At 44.7% G+C, this 23,286-nt stretch overlaps 2 protein-coding genes across 3 annotated transcripts in view; one reads left to right on the top strand and one right to left on the bottom strand.

The window, feature by feature from the left end:
* Window positions 1-104: 104 nt before the first annotated feature.
* Atpaf2 (ATP synthase mitochondrial F1 complex assembly factor 2) lies at window positions 105-15,068 on the bottom strand. 2 transcript variants are annotated; one of them, XM_013148332.3, is made up of 8 exons: window positions 14,923-15,068; window positions 8,307-8,351; window positions 7,917-8,062; window positions 6,164-6,261; window positions 4,569-4,649; window positions 2,455-2,567; window positions 1,907-2,022; window positions 105-541 (listed from the first exon to the last, which is right to left on the bottom strand). In XM_013148332.3, exons 1-8 carry the CDS (start codon window positions 14,936-14,938, stop codon window positions 404-406), a joined length of 753 nt encoding a protein of 250 aa, XP_013003786.1. In that variant the 5' UTR covers window positions 14,939-15,068; the 3' UTR covers window positions 105-403. The 2 variants fall into 2 exon arrangements, with proteins under 2 accessions (XP_013003786.1, XP_003465946.1); XM_003465898.5 differs by lacking the exon at window positions 14,923-15,068 and adding an exon at window positions 13,599-13,891.
* Window positions 14,026-23,286, top strand: part of Gid4 (GID complex subunit 4 homolog) — a 26,800-nt gene continuing 17,539 nt past the window's right edge. The window contains exons 1-2 of the mRNA XM_013148333.2: window positions 14,026-14,535; window positions 20,484-20,543. Coding sequence (XP_013003787.1) covers window positions 14,347-14,535; window positions 20,484-20,543 — 249 coding nt within the window. The 5' untranslated portion in view covers window positions 14,026-14,346. The remainder of the gene's footprint in view (window positions 14,536-20,483; window positions 20,544-23,286) is intronic.

The following is a 23,286-nucleotide window of genomic DNA, read 5'->3' as shown; positions in this document are numbered from 1 at the left end:
TCAGAATGTGCCTGGGAGATAAGCTGTTCAACCTTGGTGACAAAACCCAGGCAAAACAAGGATGGGAAAATCTAAAGGCGCAGATGACAAAAGGACTTGACATATTTCCAGTGTGGAGAAATATTTAATAAAATCAGGGTCAAGAGAAAGTCATTTGTACAACTTATCCCTCTCATTCGATGCTGGCCAGGCCAGGTACACCTGGGCTGAAATCAGGCTGACCTCTGGAGAGCCACACTGCGTATCAGGGGCGCCTCAGGGAAATGCTATGCAAGGCCAAGGCCTGCAGGTCAGAAGGGGCCCACAGTAGCAGGCCAGAGCAGCTGTGCAGGTCAGGAAAGCCGCAGGGAAAGGAAGCTGTGGCTGTGCAGAATTCATCCAGCTGGCATGTGCAGCACAGGCCTCACTCCTGCAGGAGCTTGTGCTTGACCGTGGTGTTCTCTGAGCAGAGGTGGACAAACAGGGTGCCAGCAGCAGTGCGGGCCCGCAGCTCCTGCAGCTCATAATCATGGGCCCATTCAATGTTGCCCCACTTCTGGATCTGAGGGGAGAGGATGAGACAAGCTAGCTGCACACCAGAACCACACTCCATTCCCAATGGTAGACTGAAAGAAGTATGCTTGGATCTTGTCGACACAGTTCAGATATACATGAAGGGGGAATACGAGGGGGTTCAGGTGGCTAGACTAGGCACCTGTACTTGCTGGAGCCTGGCTGATCTGAGAGGAGTAAGTCCAAGCCCAGGGCCAATAGCCTCCCACTACTGGGAAGGCTGAGGACCAAAACCACTCATATGTTCATTGAGGTAGCCTGAATTATGTGGCTTCACTCATCTCATATGTTGTACAAAGAACCTAGCATGGGGTGCCTGTGAGCTGTTCTACAGCTGGACTGCAAGTGCTCACTATGAGTAAAATAAATAATTCAAACAAGCATGCATATGACTTCTAACTCCTGGGGGAATAGCAGGGCTACAGAGGCCTCTGCTTTACCTGCTGGAGCCAGGCTGTTGTCTCTCCCCAGGACTGGGACATCAGTGCAACTCTAACCTGACCCTGCTAGCTCTTCCCCAGAAGGTCTGGCTTTGCTGCCCCACCATGCCCAAGAACTCGCAATCTGCCACAAAATGTAGATGCCACACAGCTATCTACATTTCTTTCTTTCTTTTTTGGGGGTCTTTTTGAGACAGGGTATCACCATGCAGTTTAGGCTAGCCTTGAACTTGTATATAAACAGCAGCTACCCCACACTCCTCTGCCAGTCCTATGAAATGCCAGAGTTAAAGTGCGTGGCTGACTTAAGAGCAGAAGCAGGTCCTCTGTCATTCCAGCAGGGCTTGTTCTGCAACTTAATAGGCCCACACTCTCTTTATCTACTCACAAACCTTCAAATGCAAAGTGGGGACTAAAACCCTTGGCCCCAGACTGCCCTAGACCTGGCTTCAAACTCTAGCTGGAATATTTTCCAGAGGTATGACCTGGGGCCTCCATTTCCTTCTGTGTAAAGTGAGTATGAGCACAGCCCCCACCAAATCAAGACTGCAGAAGTAAAAGGTAGAGGGGAGAGGTACTGAGCACCTTTTTTTTTTTTTAAAAATTGGCACTGGAGATAGAACCAGGGCCTCACGCAGGTGAAGCAGGTGCTCTACCCCAGAACTACACTCCCAGCCCCAATTTCATTATTTAACAAATGTTTTTGCATTACTGAAGAAGAATCCCAGGCCTGAAGCATGGTAAACAATGTATCACCAGCCTATATCCCCAGCCTTGACAATACTTTTTCATCTTTAATTTTGGCTTCCACATATACACAAAAATAATAAAGATCAAATTTACATAAAAGTATTTCAGAGAGATTGGCTGTGGACTAAATTAGTACAGCCAGGCCCTGAGGTGCAACATCTCACCTGGTACTCCTCCTCCAAGCGGGACAGCAGGACAGCCTGCTCCACCGTCAGGTGCAGGTCAATCAGGCCCAAGGTTAGCACCATGGACTTGAGCTGGGCTACCACAAACTCAATCCCTGTGGGGACACAAGCCAAGTCAGGACCTGAGACAGAGCGGCTGCCACAACCTCTCATAGAAGAGTGAGTAGGCAGACATAGACATAGGATAGACAGACGGTCCTAGAACCCACCTAGGGTTTGACCTTACTCTCTTAGATGAGCAATCTCACTCTGTTAGATGAGCACTCTGGCTTTCCTTTGGAGTGACCTGCCTCTGACCTTTCCTGGGTAGCCACATGACCTGAAGCTGGCCAATCAAGAGCATCCCCTCAAACCTCTATCCACTGATTGTTTCACAGATTAGCTGAATCAGGACAAACCCAACTTTCTCTCTGGAGTACTGAATACAAGGGCTGCCATCAAAGCCAGCCAGCTTCATGCTCAGAGCACTCCAGCAGGGGGAGTGCCCACCTGCATCATACCTGCCCTCTTAGCCCACGGTGTGTTACCTTGTAGAGCCCACATATTGTAAGATGCCAGGTGGCTGACAAGCACCTCCCGAGTCTTGGCAGGGATGCTGGGTCCCATTATGCTGGTGGAGGAGCCGATCTCCACGCCATATCTGAAAGGAAAAGGCTTTAAGGTCCCAAAAGCACTCACTGCTGAGCATGAGTGTGTACTCTTCAGGGAATGTGCCCACGGAGCCAGTCTTAAAGACTCTGGAAGCCAACTGCCATTGGCAATGGCCTCTCAACCTCAAAGCTCTGAAAGCAAATCTAGAGAAGCAGGAAACTGCCCTCAGTTTCTGAATCCTGGAAATGGGGCTCCATTTTATGTAAGAGCCTAAAATGCTAAGTTACTTCCCTGGAACTGCTATCAAAAGCATGGGTAACCTGCTTTTTATATTTTTAAAAAGTTTTTCCCATCTGAGATCATAAAATATTTCTTCCAAATATTATTTTATTAAGAATATATGTCCAATTGTTTTTTCAAATATTTATTAAGGTTCTGTTATTGGTTTTGGCCTTTGAACTCTTGGACATGAGCTGGCTTTAAGAAAAGACACAAGGGGGCTGGGAATTTAGCTCAGCGGCATAAGCGCCTGCCTTGCAAGCAGGCAGTCATGAGTTCGATCCCTGGTACCGATAAAAAGGAAAAAGCCAAAAGAAAAAAGAAAAGATACATGTGAAAGAATAAGTGTGACTAGGGGGTTGGGGCATGGCTTAATGATAGACTGCTTGGCTAGCATGCTTGAGGTTCCCTCCCTAGCACTGCGGGGTAAAAACCTATATAAAACACAACAAAAGGCATATGAAAAAAATAATTTTTGTAATTATTTATATATCATTCATTTTTTTCTATTGGTTTAAAAATATCCACAGTGAAATTTCTAAGAATATAAATTGAATGTAGGACATAGCTAAATTTTTCTGTAAACTATTAAGGATGGGCTATGTGAATGGTCACAAGAATTTGATGATTCTGAACCATACCAAAGATCTCCAGGAACCTAAATCAGTTTTATTTCAGTAGGTTCTAAAATATCATTGCATCTTTATATTTCTTACAAAATATTGTAGGAGTCATATTTTTCCTCAGATCATGGAAAACACTAGCTCTGCCTTCTCCTTTGAGGAAAGTATGCCGAGCCCACTATGAACACTCTGGAAACATGGAGCAAAATGAATGGGGCCAGACTGATGGACATCACATCTATGATACATGCTTTACTAAAAAAGTATTCCAGGACTCCAGGTAAGCTTAAAAGAATGTTGTGAACAAAGTAGTGCCACGAAATCCAGCCCTTGCACATTTCCCTTGGAATGAAATACAATGAAATTGATGGGGGCCGGGGATTTAGCTCAGTGGGGCAGCACCTGCCTGGTAAGCCTGCGGCCCCGAGTTCAATGCCCAGGACAAAAAAAAAAAAAAAAAAAAAATTTTGCCACCACATCTATAATCTGTGCAATTTTGCAAGGCAAAGCCTTCCTGTTAAGGAAAAAAATGGGTATCATCAATTTGTAAAAACCACACACCCACAGAATTTATTGCGGAAAGCTAGTCTGACTTCTCTCCATATACATACATAGCTTGCATGCTGTTTTGTGGTTTTATTTAATAGTAAGGTAACTGATGAAAATCAGAATAACTGCCAGAATTGGAGTATTTACTGTGTATTGTGCAGAATGCTAAGCACTGTATGTAACAATGTGTTTAATCCTCAATACCCTGAGACGCAAGAATGATTAGTTCCATTTACAGAAAGGAAACTAAAGTTCAGACTCAGCAGACCCTGGCAGAGCTGGGATTCAAACTGACCACTGCTCTGACCCACTGCTGAAGAGGGCCTGGGACCTATGGTGCTTCTTGAAGACACAGAACTTCACCCTATGCTCCAAACAGTGTACACCAGTAGTACATACATGGGGACAGGCATAAATTTGAGAAACACTTTTACCAAGTGAACTTATTCTCAAATATCTGAGGGGAGCCAAATCCCAAGGGTACTCTGAACCCAACATGGCTAGCTAAGGGGTACAAATGTTCAGTGTAACTCCTTGGCCCCAGCATACAACCCAATACCCAGCCACGCCATGCTTTCTCATAGGGCTGCACATCTTACCTCTTCTCGGCCCATTCTATGATTGGATCCCACTCATTCTTCTGGAGTTCCACTAATGTCTCTGGCTCTTCTACCCTGTAGCTAATTCATGGTAAAAATCACCTTTATTAATAAAATAGTACAATTCCTTCATTCAGTGATAGAAAAGGAAAAAAAATAAAGGTAACAGCAAAACTTTCTCACCACCCTTAGTCTTGTCCCCTGGTTCTCATGGGCTTGAGGCTAGTGGCATGGGTGTCACCTGGAAACTTACTAGCAAGGCACATTCTCAGGCCACATCCCACACCTACAGGAATCAAAACCTCTGGGGTTGGGGCCTGGCCATCTGAGTTACAACAAATCTACTAACAGTATCTAAAGTCAGCTTGGGTTCTTAAACTACTGTCATGTCAGGTGTGGCAGCCACACCTCTAACTCCAGCACTTGGAAGAAGGGCTGCTCCAAGTTGAGGCAGAACTATAAACTTGAGGCCAGCCTGGATTGTGTGGTGAGATTAAAGCCTGCACTACATAAGGACATTCTGTCTCAAGAAAACAATACAAAACAACACCCAAAAAAAACTTTATAAAGCAAAACACTGTCCTAAATGTTTTCAAACATTTGACAGGTCCAAAAATGTAGCACTACATTAGTGCTGTTCAAAAGCAGATGCAACATATTAACCACGTCCTGGAATCCACACCCACTGGATGTGAATGCTGGACCAGAAGCTTAATAGTGGCATCCTTGCCCTTGGAACATCCTTTCCAAGGCATGTTCTCAGCTATAGACCACATGGCCTCTTTTATCTCGTAGGAACCCACCTATCTCTTGGCTCAGATGCCTGACTTGAGGTGGCCAATCTAAAGAACAGGCTGTGCAATTTTCTTCCTTCTACATGATCCCAAACCCAGGATGGAGGAGCTCTGGCATTCCAGTCTTTTAGCTTTATCCCAGATGATCTAACTTCCTCCATTTTCAGAAACACTTTTGTGCCTGAACTAGATTGAATGGATTTCTGTTCCCTGCAAGTAATTTATCCCTAGCATAAATGGAGTGGGCTGACAGGAAGCTCAAAATCAACACCATGGGCGACCCCTTTCCAGAACACCGTGCCAATTTCCTGTGACATCTCATCCTTGAGATTAGGCTCTGAGGGTACAGAGCTGCCTAATCACTACAGTTGCTTCTTCGATGTTCCTTCAGGATCACTAACCAATTAGCCAAAGAACATAGACCCAAGAGGAGACTTCAGAGTGGGAACAGGCCAGCTCCTGACAACCACCATCGGTAAAAGAGAATATGCCAGAATTTAGGGTAGGAGGACCTGCTGGCCCTGTGGTTCAGGTACCTGCAAAGCTGTATACACCTCCACCTTAGCCCTCCCCAGCCTAGTCCCATCTGTGGAGAACACTGTGCTCTCAAAGCCTGAGAAGGCTTCCTCCCAGGGACTGGAGCATCTAGGTGCCAATGTTAAGGAGGCTGTCTTCCCTACCTTGTCAGGTCGCAGGAACAGGCCTGCCTCTTTTCCCACTGAGTGCTCCCTGGGTGCATGTGGCAAATAGCCCAAAGGACTCACTCTCTCAAAGGGGACTGCTTATCTAAATGTCAATTACCAGATAGTGTCAGTGTCCAGAAACTTCACAGCTGCCTGGATCACCTGATCCTTGCTGCGCTGAGTTGGGTTGTCCAAGGATGTGTTGCACAATGTGGTCTGAATCAAAGGCAGAAAGTGCCCTGTCACCACCTGCTAGGCTCCTATAAAAGCCCTGTTTTGAGGGTCCTGCATCCACATACAGTCATGGGTCAGGAATCACATGGTACACAGAAGCCCAGTCCACATCCTGGTGTCTTCAGAGCCAGTCTCCCCACTTGAGGACTGGGGACACTCCTGAGGCTTAAGGAACTCTCAGCAGTCCTGGGTGAATGAATGTCCCCAAAATCTCAGGCTTTTTATACCATGTTCTACTGTGTTTCGTTTAATCCTCATGACACCACACTGGGGCAGGCATCATTATTTCCATTTTCAGAGATGTGGAAACTGAAGCCCCCAGACAGGTAAAAAATAGCTGCTAATACAGTTTATAAAATATGTACTCATGGAACTCAAATCTGACTGAAAAGTTTTACTGGCTCCCTTAATCACTTAAAAAGCAAGGAAACAAGTCATCTAATCTGGGATCAAGACTGTTCCTTGATTTGCCTTGTCAATAATATGTTTCTTTGGTTACTCTATTAGTTTGTAGCCCTAATCACTCTAATTTCATCAGATAGTTTAGCAGTAGACATCGCCTCAAGTAGGCTGTGAAGCCACTTGGATCTGTGGGTCAAGGCTGAGCACAGCAACGGCCTGGATGAGGGCGACCAGCTCCCACAGTGACTGAGTACCTACCTTGTGGCATGTAGGGGCTTTCTGTGCGGTTTTTCATCTGATCCTGGCCACAACTTCATCAAGTGGGAACTGTTCATTATTCATCATTTATAGATGGGGGGACATGGAACTATGAACGACAGCAACCTGCTCAAGGCCGCCGTGTGGAGGCTGTAGAGCAGTGATGGTGAACCTTTCAGAGACTGAGTTCCCAAACTGCAACCCAAAACCCCTTATTTATCACAAAGTGCCAACACCGCTTAAACTTGAATACTAAGGTTTTAGTTTAGAAAAAACAACTGTTAACTGATGTTCAGCCATGGGGTGACTTAGTTCACGTGCTGAGAGATGGCTCTGCATGCCTGCGGCAGCACACATGCCATAGGTTTGCTACCACTGCCGAGGCCTCAACCTGAAGAACCTGGCTGACCTTTCACATTACTCTGTGTCCTAGTGCCGCAGTGAGCCACCTGTATGTAGATAGAACTAGCTCTACAGAGTGTCTTCTTCACGTTTCCCTTCTGGTTCTTTGATTTCTGCTCCAGTATTTACTGAGCACCATCTAAACTCTCTGCTGAGGCTGGTGAGTAAAGCAGACATGGCCCCTGCCCCTCTGTTGCTCACTAGGCAGTGGAAGAGACTGACAATAAATGTGCAAATAAAACAGACCATTATAAATTGTCTATGTGTGGATGAAACAAATGACCAGTGGCTATAATGGAAAATAAGAGAGCTGGGCAGTCCGAAACGTGACATCTGTCCTGAGACCGGGATCTAGTCACCTAATACAAGCACAGCCGGCGGCCAGGCCAGACAAGAAAGGAGCTTGGCCCATTTAATGAGTAAGAGCTGGTAGGTATGAGAGGTACACACCTACCCCAGCCCAATCCCCCCCATCCCGGGCCTTGTCACAATTGGAGAAGTCAAAATTTTTACCAGGTAGCCTAAGAAGCCTCTAGCAGGTATCAGGGTATAAGTCTGCACTATGAAATGTTTACCAAGTGCATGGTGTAGAACTTGATGGTATCATGCTGAGAGTCCCATTCAGTGGCCACTGCAATGGCCAGGGCCTCGCTGGGGACGGTAAAGAGCTTGGCTTGGGGAGTTTTCAGTTTTCTGTGGTCCAGGTTTATCTCAAAGCCACCTTGAAAGATCAAATGAAAAACTTTTAGGGATTGTGAAGTAGAATCAAGTGACCATTCCTATATTTAGCTACTTGAATTGGTCCAGACAAAGACTACCAAGTACCTTATAGAAACATCTGACAAAAGTACGAAGGATAATCCCACCATTGAACTGGCTGGACATGAAAAATGTTTCCAACCATTCACCAAAAAAAAAAAAAAAAGAAAGAAAGGAAGGAAGCAGTCAAAATTTCAGAGACTCACCTTCACCCTGTGTGATGCTGACATTCTGATAAAACCTCTTCCTTTCTGTAAGACAGATTTTTTTCAGAAAGGCAGTTTAAAATAATGCCAGCAAAGCTCAGAAGGCGACAAGACCAGCTTGTATCATTGCTACTAATGCTGATTGATTGGCTTGATTTCTTACCACCCATTCAAGGTCTTCCCTGCTCTACAACAATCAACAGCTTCTGATTAAAGCAGGAGCGGGGGAGGGGGGGCTCTACTCTCCAAGGATGAAGAGGAACAGGACATGCTGGTCATGCCTCCCCCAGTTCCCAAGCCCAAGGACAAGTTTATCAGGAGCTTTCAGAGCTTTGGACTATGTGACCTGACTGAATTCTTATATCCTCTGCTTTAACATCTAGGCACAGTATCCTCCACCCCCACCCTGCCCTATACTATCCCTAGACCAGTACAATGTGCCAAATCTAAAAGATGATGTCTCAATAGGGTGAAGCCAGATTCATTTCAGGCAAGATTCTGATGCCTCAAAGAACAAGTGGGTAGAAAACCAGTGTTCAGGTGTGTGTGCGCACTTCACATATGCATGTGTGGGGTGCATAAGTAAAACTCCCAGGAGCACTTCCCACCTTCTGTCTCCAATTAATTACCCTAATTAACCAGCTTGCTTATCTAGTCAACTCCAAAAATTTCTTTCAAGAAGGGGGAAAATCCCTAGCCCTTTTTTATTTTGAGAAAAGGCCTCACTAATTAAGTCGGCTAGGCTAGGCTTGAATGTGATCTGCCTGCCTCAGCTTCTCAAAGCACTGAGATTATAGCTATAGGCCACCATACCCAGCTCTAAACATATTAATTTTATGTTTTCCATAGCATATTAATTCATTCCATAAATCTCTTGTTCAATCCCAGAGGGGAGAGCCAGGAGAGGAGGACAGCAAAAAGTGGTACAAGGAACTGCTTGTTCTGTATTTGTACTGAATCACCTCTCACAGGGGAAAGAGACCTAAAGAATAATTTTCCACGTAGCACTCTTCACATCGGAAGGTTTTTAAGACTGTTCTCTGCTTTTCTAGCCTGTTTCTTATGACAAGCTTTTTAAATACAATACTTTTCACATTCTCTTTCCCCTTCACCCCAGTCCCAGGGATTAAACTAAGGGCCTCACATGTGCTAGGCAGGTGATCTACCACTAAGCTACGTATCTTCACTTTTAAAAATTTTGAGACAGAGTGTTCTAAATTGTCCAGGCTGTGCTTGAACTTGGTGATTCTCCTTCCTCAGCCTTCAAAGCAGCTGAGATTACAGGCGTTCACTACCACACCCAACTCTGTCCCAGTCTTTATGGACCACTGAGTGATCTTTCTACCAGTCATAATTTCTAGGCTCTGCCTCTTCTTTAGTTCTCAAAAATCTCATCAATGTGCACCAAGAAGAAGTGCTGTAAACTATAACCCTTTATCTTTTAAAACAGTGCCATCTGGTGGGCCTTAAACCCTAAAGGTGAAATTCTAATGCAGAACATCTCCTCAGTAATCCTGGAGCAGTTTGGAATGTTTGCAGGGATCACAATCTTTTAGTCCAAATATAGAAAATACTCCTTCAGCTCAATAAGAGGAGAAACAATCTAATTTAAAATAGTCTAACTATTTGGTTAGGCATTTCAAAGAAAATACACGAGTAGTCAGTATATGAAAAGTTCACAATAGCATTGATTATCACGAACATGTACAAAAACTCCACATTGAAACCCAAAATATTGTAAAATTAATATGCACTAATAAAATATATTTTTAAAAAACCATGAGCAAAAATACTGCCCAAATTTGCACAGCCTGTGAACAGTAAGAAACAGAAATGGCCAAATTTTAGATTATTCATAATAACCAAAGGCCAGATACAACTCACAAGTCCATCAATGGATGGATAAGTAAAATGTGGTACATCCATACAATAGAATGTTATTCAGCAATAAAAAAAAAGAATACCGATATATGATACAACATGAACAAACAACATGAGAAACATACTAAGTAAAAACGGCCAGTTAAAAAGACTCTGAAATGTCCCAAACAAGGAAATCTACGAGGAAAGAAAGCAAAATACAAATTACCTAGGGCAGCAGGGATGGAAGTGATAAGGTTAGATGATAACTACAAAATTCAGATTCCTTTTGGGCATGTTAAAATTGTTCTACACTTGATTGTGGTAATGATTGTGCAACTCTGTAAATACACAAAAAACTACCAAGTTAACATTAAGTGAGTATACTGTATGGTACATAAATTATAGCTCAATAAAGGTGTTTTGAAAATCCTGGATAACTCAGTGGTAGAGTACTTGATAGGATGAGTGAGGCTGTGTTCAATCCCCAGAAACACGCACACACACACATACACACAAAAGCAGATGTTGTATCACAAACCTGTAATCCGAGCTATGGGGGAGGCAGGCCACAAATTTAAAGCAAGTCTGGGCAAAGTCTTAAAAGGGGAGGGATGGGATACATCTGCAATCCCAGCACCTTGGAAGACTGAGGCAGGATGGCTGTGAGTTCAAGGTCAGTCTGCGTTATATATTGAGTTCAAGGCTAGCCTGGACTATCCACTTGAGATCGTGTCTCAAAAACAATCAAACAAAAAAAAAAATCAAAACTTTTTTTGGCCAAAAGTATACAATATACTATTTTCCAAACTGCTCATCTAGAATAGAGGTTACTAAACTTTGTCTGAGGAGCCAGACAGTCAGTATCCTGGGCCCTACAGGCCAAAAGTTTTCTGTTGTAACTATTCAACACTGCCAGTAGCCACAGAGAATATTTAAATGAATGAGTATGACTATGCTCCAACAAAAAAATTTTTTTTTTTGGTTTTTTTCCTTTTTATCGGTACCAGGGATTGAACTCACGACTGCCTGCTTGCAAGGCAGGCGCTTATGCCGCTGAGCTAAATCCCCAGCCCCAAGAAAATTTTTTTGACAAAAATAGATAGCAGGGCTGAGTGTGGTGACATGCTCCTGTAATCCCCAGCACTGGAGAGGCTGAGGCAGGAGGATCACTGCAAGTTCAAGACCAGCCTGGGCTACAAAGTGAGACCCTGTCTCAAAAGAAAAGACAAAAGACAGGTGACAGGCTGGAGCTCTGATCTAAAGACTATACTTCTTTCTTGGTCCATACCACCACCCTATGAGAAACATGGGCAACAATGTTTCTGAGGTAGTAAAGATTTATACAATGTCTTATTCAGATGATAACTTGTGAATGGTAGAGATTAGGACTTCTAGCCTTGACCTTGGGTACTTGCATTTAGCCAATATGCTGCTTGTCTGCCATCCCATCCCTCAGCAGTCAACAGATCTGTGACAAGATGGTACAGAGTTTAAGGGCCATGAGTCTCACATAAGATTTCCTTGCTGCACCATCTCCTCCTCCAACACCTTGGTGACCCCTCTGTCACCTCCTCTCTCCTGATAGCATTCAACATAGCATGGCCATTCATAAGAGAATAAGTTCAATCAGTTGCCAATGAAAGTCTTCATCAAGGACCCACTTAGATTTAATCATTCTCCACTCCAAAGACATAAAAATCTCACAACTGGTTAAGGTCTTTGTAGAGCACAAGGTCTGATATAGGCATGTTTTCACACAGCACCTCGTTCATACATTCATACATTCCTAGAACCTAAAATATAAACTACAAATCTGTTATAGACAGGAAAAGAATTTGGTTAGATTAAGTGCCACCAGGAGAAAAGCAAACAGACACTCACCTAAATTAACCCTTTGCTTGTGCCAAGTTGGTGAACTTCTTAATACGTACATTTGCTTGTACTGTCTCCCCAGGATGCACCCTTCCTTCCTTCCTTCCTTTTTTCCTTCCTTCCTTCCTTCCTTCCTTCCTTTTCTTTCTTCCTCTCCCCACCCCCAATTTATCTGAGATAAGGTCTCACCAAATCACTCAGGCTGACCTCAGACTTCAAGTCTCCAGTGATCTTCCCATCTCCCACCTCTTCCACCCTGGTAGCTGGAACTACAGGAGCTCAACATCAGATCCATTTCTTTTTCCTCTTTACTGGCTCTTCATGTCCCACCTCTTCACTTGTCTCCCTGCTACAGCCAACCTCTTCCCTATTTATATAGAATTATGGAACTTAGCCAAAAGGATCCTCTCAAGCAACATGAACTTCAATTCACAAAAGAAAATGAAGTAGGTATGGGCCCAAGATCGCTGCCCTCACAGGTTCATTCAACACCAGATCCCAGATCGGTACTCCTGCTACAATGCCAGACTGCCTGTAGAGTTCTGAATTTCCTAAAGTGGCAACGTTATGGCAAAAGTCTCTCACACCTTGCTGTCACTTCTGGACATGCATTTACCTATAATTCATCCTCCTCACCACTGATCTCTCATTCATCTATCAAGGCCCAGCTTAAAATGCCCTTTTGTTCAAGATCCTTTCTAGATCCTGAACTCCTATGATGGAAATGGATGTTATTTTGTATTCTTACAAGCTTCTCTGTAATTCCCATATCACAGTACGTATTATTATAAAGTATCATTTGGTCAGCATATAATCTTCTGCATTTGCCCGTGAATATCATTCAGCTAGGGACTGCATCAATCTTGAAGACCACTGTGCATCTTGTCCCAGCAGAGAGCAAAACTAACTGAATGGCAGGAAAATGTCATTACTTTTCATTCACTGGAGTAAGTCACTCTTATTCTTATCCTAAAGTCTCTCTCTAGCAGCAATGAAAGAGCCACTACTGTTTCTGAGGCTTCATCACAGTCATAGGTGGACAAAGGAGGCATGGTGTCAACTCCCACTCAGGAAAAAAGGGTCCAGAGAAGACAAGAGTTCTGCAAGGTCATTAAGATACAGAGCTTGGAAACCTGCCGAGAAAGTGCACGTTATGAGAGAGAGTTAAGGCAGGCTCCCACCGTCCCAGGTCTTGTGCTGGGTGGGTACCAGGGGCGCAAAGCATTAGGAGAGTGTTGCGTTTGTCCTCTACCCTGTGACCTTGGAAGTCCTAATCTGGAGCCCGGATTTCTTCTACTGAAAACAAGGAAGACATCTGCCTCCCTTATTGAAGAGAGAGATGCTGGAGGTTTTGAGAAAAGCCGCATGGGCCAAACGCCCTCTCTCTCTCGGATCGACCCTGTCTAGGCTTCACTATACCATCTGTAACAGTCCTTCATAAGGCCGGCCTAAATAATCTCGTTGGCCTGAGTCCACTCTGAACTGCACGGCCGAAACCTACAGCTCAGCTCAGCCCGGCTTAGCCGCTGGCCAAAAGGTAACGTGTTCAGGCCTCACCTGTCGGTGGCGCGTAGGCCCGGGCTGGAGACTGTAGGGGCAGCCTCAAACTTGCGGAGGCGGTGGGGTCACCCGGGGGCCAAGTTAGGAGACGGCGCCCCCGGTCCCGCAGCCGAAGGCAGCTCCTCCACATGGCGCCTGAGGACCTGGGAGGACGCGCGGTGAGAGACACCAAGCGCAGGAAACAGCACGCTCGAGTTGTACGGAAACCTGACAGTACCTCCCCACAGCCCTCAAGCTCCCCTGGACGCCGCCATCTTCCTCATGACACCTCCGGCGCGCCGTCGCCGCTGCGCATCCCTGCGCACACCCCCAGTCAATCAGCATCACAAATGCGTCTCGCCCCGCCCCTCCACGCCGCCCTCGGGAAGAAGACTACAAATTCCAGAGGCCTTCTCGCGCTCCCCGCCACGAGTTTTCTCCGCCCGCCAATGGGCGGAAGCGCCGCGTGAAACTGCTCCCGCCCCGCCCGGCGCGTCCGAGCCAATCGAAAGGAGTGGTGTGTGTGCGAGGGCAAGTGGGGAGGGGGACCCAGTTCAGGACTGGGAGGCCCTTCTCGCAGGTCCCGGGGTCCCGGTGGCGGCCCGAGCGCTAGGTCCGCAGGCAGAGGGCGGGTGGTCAGCCCTCCCGCCCCCACCTCGCGCGTGCGCGCCCCGACGCCTCCCTCCCGGCCACCCTCTTCGGCTCCCGCGCGGCAGCAGCGGTTCCTCTCCCCCTTCCCCTAGCCCTGGCTCCGGGGGACCCCGCGATGCCGGTCCGCACAGAGTGTCCCCCGCCGGCCGGTGCGTCGGCCGCCTCCGCGGCCTCACTCATCCCGCCGCCGCCTATCAACACCCAGCAGCCCGGCGTGGCCACCAGCCTGCTCTACAGCGGCTCCAAGTTCCGCGGCCACCAGAAGAGCAAGGGGAACTCGTACGACGTAGAGGTGGTGCTGCAGGTGAGCGCCGGGCTGAGCCGGTCCGGAGCCCGAGGGCCTCCTCGCGGCGTTCACGGGCCGTGCCCGCCCTCGGCTCCTGGAGCCCGTAGCCGCGGATCAGGCCCTCACTGCCGAGGCCTCCTGCACCGGCGCCTCCCACCCGGGACCTGCCCAGCTGGTGTCTCACACTCTTGGACCCCCAGCCCTAACCTGGCCCCCAGACCCAGAGCCTGCAGTGGCCGGCTCCTGGCTAACCCCGAATACTGCACCAGAACTGAAACCCCTGACCTGTCCACCCGGGATCCGGAAGCTCCCCTCCCCTTGAATGGCCGTGTCTTGGCCTGGTTCGTCCACCCCAAGACCTGTCGCCCCTACACCAGTGCTCCCACCAATCGCTCCCTCTCAGACCTGATGAACTCTCCATTGGTGTCTTCAGACTCGGGACCCTCCCGTGACTGGGTCTGTTTCACATTCTCCTAGACCTGCGACATAATCTTATCCTCAGTCCTTGGGCCCTTCCTCCTCCAAGGGAGACTCATCAGCCTTCTAAGATTTAGGAACATACTGCTTCCATTGGCTGAGACACCACCCCACTCCCACTCCCCACCGCCCCACCCCGCCAACCATCCCTCAGTCTCTGGCTCCTCCTGAAACCAAATACTTGTATCCTGGGTGCCACAGAGTGGAGCTTCTCGTAGTCTGTTAGTATCCCATTTCCTGGGACCCCCGCCTCAGTACTGTCGCTTGCTTCACTCTCTGGTCCAAGCACCCAGCTGCCTTCACCCCCGCCCTCCTGCGCTAGGCTTCTCATACTCCCTTTTCTGCACTGTCGCCCTCTTCCCTTAGGCTCCAAGTCTCCCTGGCCTCCTCGTAGACTTCCCTACCTATACCTTCATCTAGCTTATTACTGGATCAAAGAGATCTTTCATTTTTTTAACTTTTATCTGCACAGGCACAGGGCTTCCTTCCAGTCTCTGATACCCACATTCTGGGAAATCTAACTTAACCAGTTTTATGTTGTGTCCATTGACCGCCTCCTGTTTGACCTGTATTTCTGAGTATCTACTGCCTGTCTCTGATCAGCTTTAGAACTACCTGTTGGAGCCTTTTTTCAGTACCTCATTTCTCTCACCCAAATGGTAGCACATTTGACCCTTTAACCCAGCCAGAGGAGATTGACAGTGGATATTCCTTTTTTATCTCCCTTCCCCACGAAACTTTCTCTCAGTTTTTTTTCTTTTGGAACTCAGGACACTGTGCTTGCCAGGCAAGTGTTTGTGCCACTGAGCTAAATCCCTGGCCTCTGTTTCTTTTAACACTCCCTGACTCATTTTCCCCTTCCATCTGCCCATTTTTCCAACACAACTTCCTGGACTGTTTCCCCAAAGTTCCTCCAAACACCTGTATGTAGAAAGGCCTTCTAGAAGCTTAGAAGTCCTGTATGATGCCTCTCTGCTCCCCAATGTAAGAGTAAAATGTGCATTGTGTATGTTCTTCATGATCATTTTTTGTCTTTTTTTTTTTTTAACTTTAAATATTAGTGTCTTCTGAACAAGTAGGTCTCTCCCCATAATGGGGTTGGTCTTTGCTATATGCTAAGTGGAGAGCATAATTAAGTCCCCTTTTTTCTCACTGATTTGTGGGGAGTTTTCTCTGGTTTTGATTGGGAAAGCTACAACCTCTCATTAACTCTATCATCTATAAACTATGAGCTATTATATTAATTGGAACTGAAAAATTATGGCTAAGATAATTCAGGGCTTACGACTAATGTGGTGATGCTCTTTTTTTTGCTTAAAATATGAGAATCTAACATAAAGGTTAGACATGTTTGTTTTTTTAATTGAACTATTCGTAAAATTCTAGAAGTGAGATCCCTGGGTCAGTTACGTTTGGAACTGTCCTGAATTTGTACCTGTTACCATGGAGTAGGCTAGTTAGGCATTAAAGGGAAATCTGCCCTGGTTACTGCAACTACTCCCTTCTATCATTAGTATGTTATTTTTGAACTCTTGTCAGGTACTAGTCTCCCTGTGAACCAGTAGAAGCAATGATTGAGTTGGATCACATCTGGTAGGTGTCAGGCAGCCCAGAGCAGAAACCTGGCCAATGGCTGAAAGCCATTTAAATCTGATTGGGGGAGCAGAGGACTCATAGTAAGGAATGCAGCCCTACATCTGGATGGGTACGCTCCTTATTCATCATTGCAACTAGTCAAAGGCATGTGAATTGCCCCATCATCTTGTTTTTCAGCTAAGACTAGTTTCTTACACTGCCTTTCTTAGATTATTTTTCTTGTCTTTCATAACTCAGCTTCCTTCCTGCTTGCATTTTCTCTTTCCTTTAAGCACCTTTATTAAGGTGTAATTCACATATCATACTGTTTGTTTATCTTTGTGGTATACTGGGGATTGAAGGAGCCTTTGCATTCAGCTATATCCTTAGCCTTTTTAATTTAATTTAATTTTTTGAGACAGAGTCTCATTAAGTTAGTAAATTGCCCAACTTTCTGTCCTGCTGCCTCAGTCTCCCAGAGTATAACTTACATATTCAAAGTATACACTTCAGTAGTTTGTATTGTATTTGTAGAGTTGTACATCACCATAACCCAATTTTAGAACATTTTAATCTAAGAAAGAAATTGTGACATCCTTTAGCTGTCATCCACCTCCAATCTTAGGGAACTGCTAATTTTTCTTTTTTAAAAATTTTGCCCTATCTGGCTATTTCATGTAAATAAAAGCTTACAGTATTTGTCCTTTTGCGACTGGCTTCTTTAAGCATAGTATCAAGATTTATCCATATCATTCCTTTTTATTGTTATATCATGCAGTATAACTCTTGTCTGTTGTATGAATATACAACACTTTATCTATTAATCATTTTATGGACATTTGGGGGTTTTTTGCCACATTTTGACTGTTAGGGATAATGCTTTATTTGTGCATGTTTGTGTTTGAGATGAGGTTTCTGCATTGCTCAGGCTGACCTTGAACTTAAGCCTAAGGCTGACCTTGAAGCTTAAGTCTACCTCAGCCTCCTGAATGCTGAGACTACAGGTACATTCCATGCCTGGCTTGTGTGTAGGTTTTTTACATGGATATGTGCTTTCACTCTTTTGGGGAAGATAGATACCTAGTAATAGAATTGCTGGGTTATATGGTAACTCTGTTCAACGTTCCACTCAACTACCTAGTGATTTCTAAAGTAGCCGCTTTGCTTTACATTTCTACCAGCAACATCTCAGGGTTCCAGCTTTTCCATATTCTTGCTAACACTTGCTGTTGTTCATCTTTTGTTTGTAGCTATCTTGGTGGGTATGAAGTAGTATCTTATTATGGTCGCTAATTTGAATTTTCCTGGTGCATCTTTTAATGATGTGCATATTTTCTTGTGCTTTTTTGATACTTTGTGTTTTGATGTTTAGATGTAAAGAATTTCTCAAACCTTTGGGGGGTTTTGACTGGGTTTCCCCAACCCCATTACTTTGACTACTCTTTCCCCTTCTACCACCCCAGAAGCCACCAGCAGAGTCATGCCTGGATCTCTGTGAAAAGAATATTTAAAAGAGCAGCTGTAGGACACAGCTGTGCTGTGAGACCTCCTTGCTAAACGTTTGCCTTGTCTTTCTCGTTGAGATGCGCACCCCTTTTTTCCTTAACGCTGTATGCAATGGCGGGTAATTTGAGTTCATCACTAATACCAAAATCAGTTTGGGCAAGATGTAAGAGATGGTTGAACAGAGGCCAAACAGAAATTCTGATTCTTGAGTATGTGATAATCCATGCAAATCTGATCCAATTTACAGTTCAGTTTTTAATCTTATTAGCAAGTATGCCTGCCACCTGATACCCTTTCTGGGAACTGTGAAACCCCAAACTTCATTGAATTTAATGAGAATTGCATACATGAAATTTAAGGCCTCAGGTTAGAACCATGTGTCCTTTAATAAAAGTTCTTTGCTGAGCCATGTTGGTGTAGATCAGCTGTTTTCCATAATATCTAATGCAAAGATCAGCAGATGAGGACATCTGAAATACTTTGGCAGTTTTTGCATGGAATACCCTTATCACCAGCACCAAGCTTTAGCTTCATGAAAACCAGGTTTCTTTGGTGCTGACATCATCTGGCTGACTAAATTCATTACAGCTTATAAGGACTGCCTTAGTATTTGGATTATGGTGTAATTGGAGTAGTCAGTTTCCAAATTTTTTTTTTCTTTTTTTTTGTACCAGGGATCAAACTCACGACCTTGGGCTTGCCAGGCAAACACTTACACCACTGAACTAAATCCCCAGCCCTCCAAATGTAATAAATCCCCAAAACCTTTCTAGTTTCCTGAAATGAGACCTCACTTAAGAATCTGTATGCCGCAGGTACCACTGAATTTTTTATTTTCCAATTATTTTTTGGCTTTAGTTCATAGTGGACAGAGTTTTTTTTCTTTCTTCTTCTTTTTTTTTTTTTTTTTTTTTTTTTTTTTTTTTTGTCTTTGAGATAGAGTCTCACTATGCAGTTCAGGCTGGCCTTGAATTCACTTTTGTAGTACAGACTGGTCTCAAACTTGCAACAATCCTCTTGCCTCATCTTCCTGAGTGCTGGGATTATAGGCATGTGCCACCACACCTGGCTAGTAGACAGAGTTTCTGAGTTCATGACTGGGATTCAATTTAAGTCATGGACCTGGAAACTGCCTATTCAGAGTTCTGTGTACTGGCGAATGTGGTTTCATCTGCAAGGAACCATATTTTACATTTCAAAACAGCTTACAATGTAATTGAACCAATTACCTCATATTAGGAGGAATCTAAAGGTGAAGTGATTCTTGGTTGGTTAGTTAAGAGATCTGTGATAGGCCTACTTACTTCCATCTTTCTGGCCTGCCATCCTCAGCATTTCCTTGCCTGTTTCTCCTTTGATTTTCTGATAACCAACTGGGGCTGGGTACTACATTCAGATACTGCCACTGCCAGAGAAAGGAAGAAACCATTTTTCCCTTTGTGCATCTTCACACACCAGAGATCCTTCTCTGGCACACCCAGAATACTCGCACATATCTCGTTGGCTAGAACTAGGTCTTAACTCTCCCCTAAACCAGTGACTCCCAAGGAATTGGAGGTCTGTGTTTGCCTGAAATCCATCAAAGTTGGATCATCTTACACAGCAGAGTAGGTGCCAGAATAAAACCCAGCCCCGCCAGTATGGAAAAAGAGGACATTGGTCATAGGCATCAGCAGTGCCTCAGCAACCAATAATTGGTGTCCACTAAGCCTCAAAATCTACTGTGCCTGTTATTCCTATTTTCAGCGCCTGACTCTTCATTTAAAAACACAAAGCATCTGTATATGAAGTGGACAGAGCAGACATTGACAATATAGTCAGTTTTGTTTGGTATTTTGGTTCATAGTAAAGTTTATACCATATAATTTCATAAAATGTCATTCTTGAATATTCTGCTCGTTTCATAAAGAAAGACTGCATGGTGCTGCTTAGTATAAATAATAGGGCAATAGATTTCCTAGACACAGTGATTGAATACCAGGAAAACTGATATGGCTCAGAAACATTGAAAAGAAAAGCCCAAGGTTAGGGATAACACCGTGTATGCAGGTAGAAGAGAGACTTTGTGTCCAACAATGCACAGTCTATAGATGAGTGGGAGATTTGTGTTAAAGACAGTAGAAAAATTGAGGTTCAAGTGGGCTTTCCGTTCCAGAAAAAAACTTCAGTTTCTAACTGCACAGCTGAAAGAAATTGAGGGTTCTGAAATCAGATCACATCATCAAAACAGGCTCATGCACAAAGAGTACCTGTGAAGGTCCACGTCCGAGAGAGCCTGGGGCTGAGCTGGGTATACGCTGACTACTAGGCCTTCCTGACCCAGCCTGGCTTGCAGGATTTCCACAGTACCCCCAGTGTACCCACAATGGGCTCATCCATTTGTAACAGTTTTTGTGTCTTCTTTTCAGCATGTGGACACAGGGAACTCTTACCTTTGTGGGTACCTGAAGATTAAAGGCCTTACTGAGGTAAGCACACACCACATGAGTCTGAACCAAGAGGTGGGTGGTCCACATCACAGTCCCATAGAGTTGAGGACAGGCAATTCCAATAATGTTTTAAGCATTGTTATGTCAAAAGCATAAAGCTTGCAGCTTTGATGTGTCTTTCTTAGGAAGTAGCACATCCACAAAAAATTTTCCCCCTTGACCTTAAAGATGGAACCCAGTGCCTGCCTCATGCATGCTAAGCATACACTCTACCACTGGACTATATCTTTCCTCTTCACAAATCTAAAGGAAAGTGTAGACCTGGGGATACAGCTCAGTGGCACAGTGCCTGTCTGGCAAGCACGAGGTTGTGAGTTCAGTTCCCAGTATCAAAAAAAGAAAAATGTAAATATGTCACAGTGTGATCAATGCTATTGCTTTGGGTGTTAACCCTTTTGGAAGATTAAAAAATAAAAAAGGGGATAAGAATATGGCTTCCTCGCTTATAAGTTTAACAGTCTGTGAAATAAGCATCAATTATATAAGAAATTCATTACATCAGAACAATGAAAAATGACTGTCTGGTTTCCAACTTGGTAGTCTGTATACGAGAATTTTCCTTCCTTTGACCCAGCTCTTAAGACATCAGAACTCCTGAGATTTAGAAGGCAAAAAGGAGCATCCCTTTTCCATTAATGGTAAACAGGAAGAGGAGGGAGAGGGCTGACCTGGCCACTGAGCTCTGTTATGGGTGTGTGGATGTGAGCCTGCTGCAGCGTCCTGTGGCCTGTTAGCACTTCTGATATTCTTAATGATCCCAGCAGTATTAAACTGTGCTAGATAGCAACCTTCTTGTTCTGCCCCTTATCAGTTCTATGACTTAATTTCTCTTCATTTCAATTTCCTCATCTGTAAAATGTGTTGTGACTAGTTGTGATGGTCCATGTCTATGGTCCCAGCTACTCAGGAGGCTGAGGCAGGAGGATCACAAATTCAAAGCAAGCATGGGTCACTTAGACCTTATCTCAAAATAAAAATAATAACAATGATGGTAATATTAATAATAAAAAGAGCCAGGGTCTTTTCCATGCTAGGCAAGTGTTCTACCATCAAGCCATACCCCTAAGCCCTCCACTTTTATATATTAGAAGCTAGATTGAGGGTTCTTATAAGCTTCATTGTTGAGACAAATGTCATTATCTTCATCTGTAGAAACATAACTAGTCAGGTAAAAGAAGAAAATGATACCAAAATAAAGGATTCTAACCTTTGGGTTTGTTGTAGGAGAAAACATAGTAAAACAGAATATGCTCAACTCTTAAGGCATCCAAATACATTTTTAATGGAGTGCAGAGCATAGACATTTAACTTCATAAGGAAACCAACAAAATGTATAACGCATTGGAATGCTAACACTGACTCCAAAGCCTGTCATTTGGGTTATAGGAAGCTGCACAGAAATGGTAAGTAGCATTAGAAATCTTGAAACGGTGCAGAAATGCTCGTGATTGGGAGTAGGTTGCCCTTACTTGTCGATGTCGCTCCCGGCCGGCAGGAAAGACACACGACAAAGTCTGGCGGTGTGTAACCTTGCCTTTATTTGTCTCCGCGTGGGCCCCGCGAGGCCTCCACTCTGCCACCAGCCCTTTTTCGCCGGTGGACTTTTTCTATCTCTCTCTGTGCTTCCTCTGTGCTTCTCTCTTGTGGCGGGAGAGGCATTTACTTTTATAGGGTAACAGTGGCCAATCAGTTTAAAGCGCGCGATGCGGGCTGATTGGCTAACATCAGTTGTTGCTAGGCAGACTATCTTACAGAGCAAGTCGCCAGTGCAATCAGGGGGCAGGAAGCAGGCGCCAACTTGACTCACTCGATGGGAGGGGCAATCTAGCTCAGGCTCCGCTCCCACCCACAGGCCCTACGTCCGCCAAGTAAGGCGACCGGTGTAGGCCGCGGCTCCCAACACTTACTAGGGGGACCCCCTCTGAGGTATGATAAGCAGTGGGGCTTCCTTGAGGAGTGGGTGCTGACATAGCCCTTTATGGAAGCTGATCTTTGGGAAGTCCTGAGCTCCTGACAACCATAGAGACTCTTGCTCCTGTCCTGTTCATGGGCTGCAGGGAGAGTGGACTCTGTGGGCACCTGTTCTCCACACAGGTGGTCCACCACAGGCCAACATGGGCTCAGTAATGCTACTGCTAGGCATTTAGCTGAAGCCTGGGGTTTCCTGGAATTCCTGTCCAGGTCTCAGAATAATTAGAATTCTTCTTTTTAAATAACTTTTTAGTAGCTTTCTTAAGATATAGTTCAATATGATGCACCCATTTAAAGTATACAATTCAGTGGTTGGGGATGTAATTCAATGTAAAAGCACTTGCCTAGGGCTGGGGATTTAGCCCAACGGCATAAGTGCCTGCCTGGTAAGTGTGAGGTCGTGAGTTTGATCCCTGGTACCACCAAAAAAAAAAAAAAGCACTTGCCTACCAAGTGAGAGGCCTTGGGTTCCATCCCCAGCATCGAATACAACTAAGTGTATAATTCATTAGTTGTTTGTATATTCACAGAGTTATACAACTATTTGATATGATTTTAAATCATATATCTAATATGGTTCTTGTAGATAGTGAAGTGCAGAAAACCAATATGAATCTTTGCATGAATTTTGTACCTGTATGATTTATTTTCTTTGTTTTCTCATTTAAAACTGTTAAAATATCAAATGTGTAATTTGTTTGAATTAAACTGTGTGTGTAAGTGGTTTGGTTTTAGTCATGATAGTTGTCAT

Source organism: Cavia porcellus, unplaced genomic scaffold (genome assembly GCF_034190915.1).
Source record: "Cavia porcellus strain 051 isolate PalLab524CR breed Dunkin Hartley unplaced genomic scaffold, mCavPor4.1 scaffold_32, whole genome shotgun sequence".
Taxonomy (NCBI): domain Eukaryota; kingdom Metazoa; phylum Chordata; class Mammalia; order Rodentia; family Caviidae; genus Cavia; species Cavia porcellus.
Note: the sequence above shows the minus strand (reverse complement) of the source record. Positions and strands in the feature narration are given on the sequence as shown.

Excerpts from the sequence above, each read along its gene's own strand:
- Atpaf2 (XM_003465898.5), bottom strand. The coding sequence starts at position 13,731 with ATGTGGAGGAGCTGCCTTCGGCTGCGGGACCGGGGGCGCCGTCTCCTA. Across the intron at positions 8,063-8,306 it reads CAGCATCACACAGGGTGAAG|GTGGCTTTGAGATAAACCTG; the intron begins GTGAGTCTCTGA and ends TGATCTTTCAAG. Across the intron at positions 2,023-2,454 it reads CAATATGTGGGCTCTACAAG|GGATTGAGTTTGTGGTAGCC; the intron begins GTAACACACCGT and ends GTGTCCCCACAG.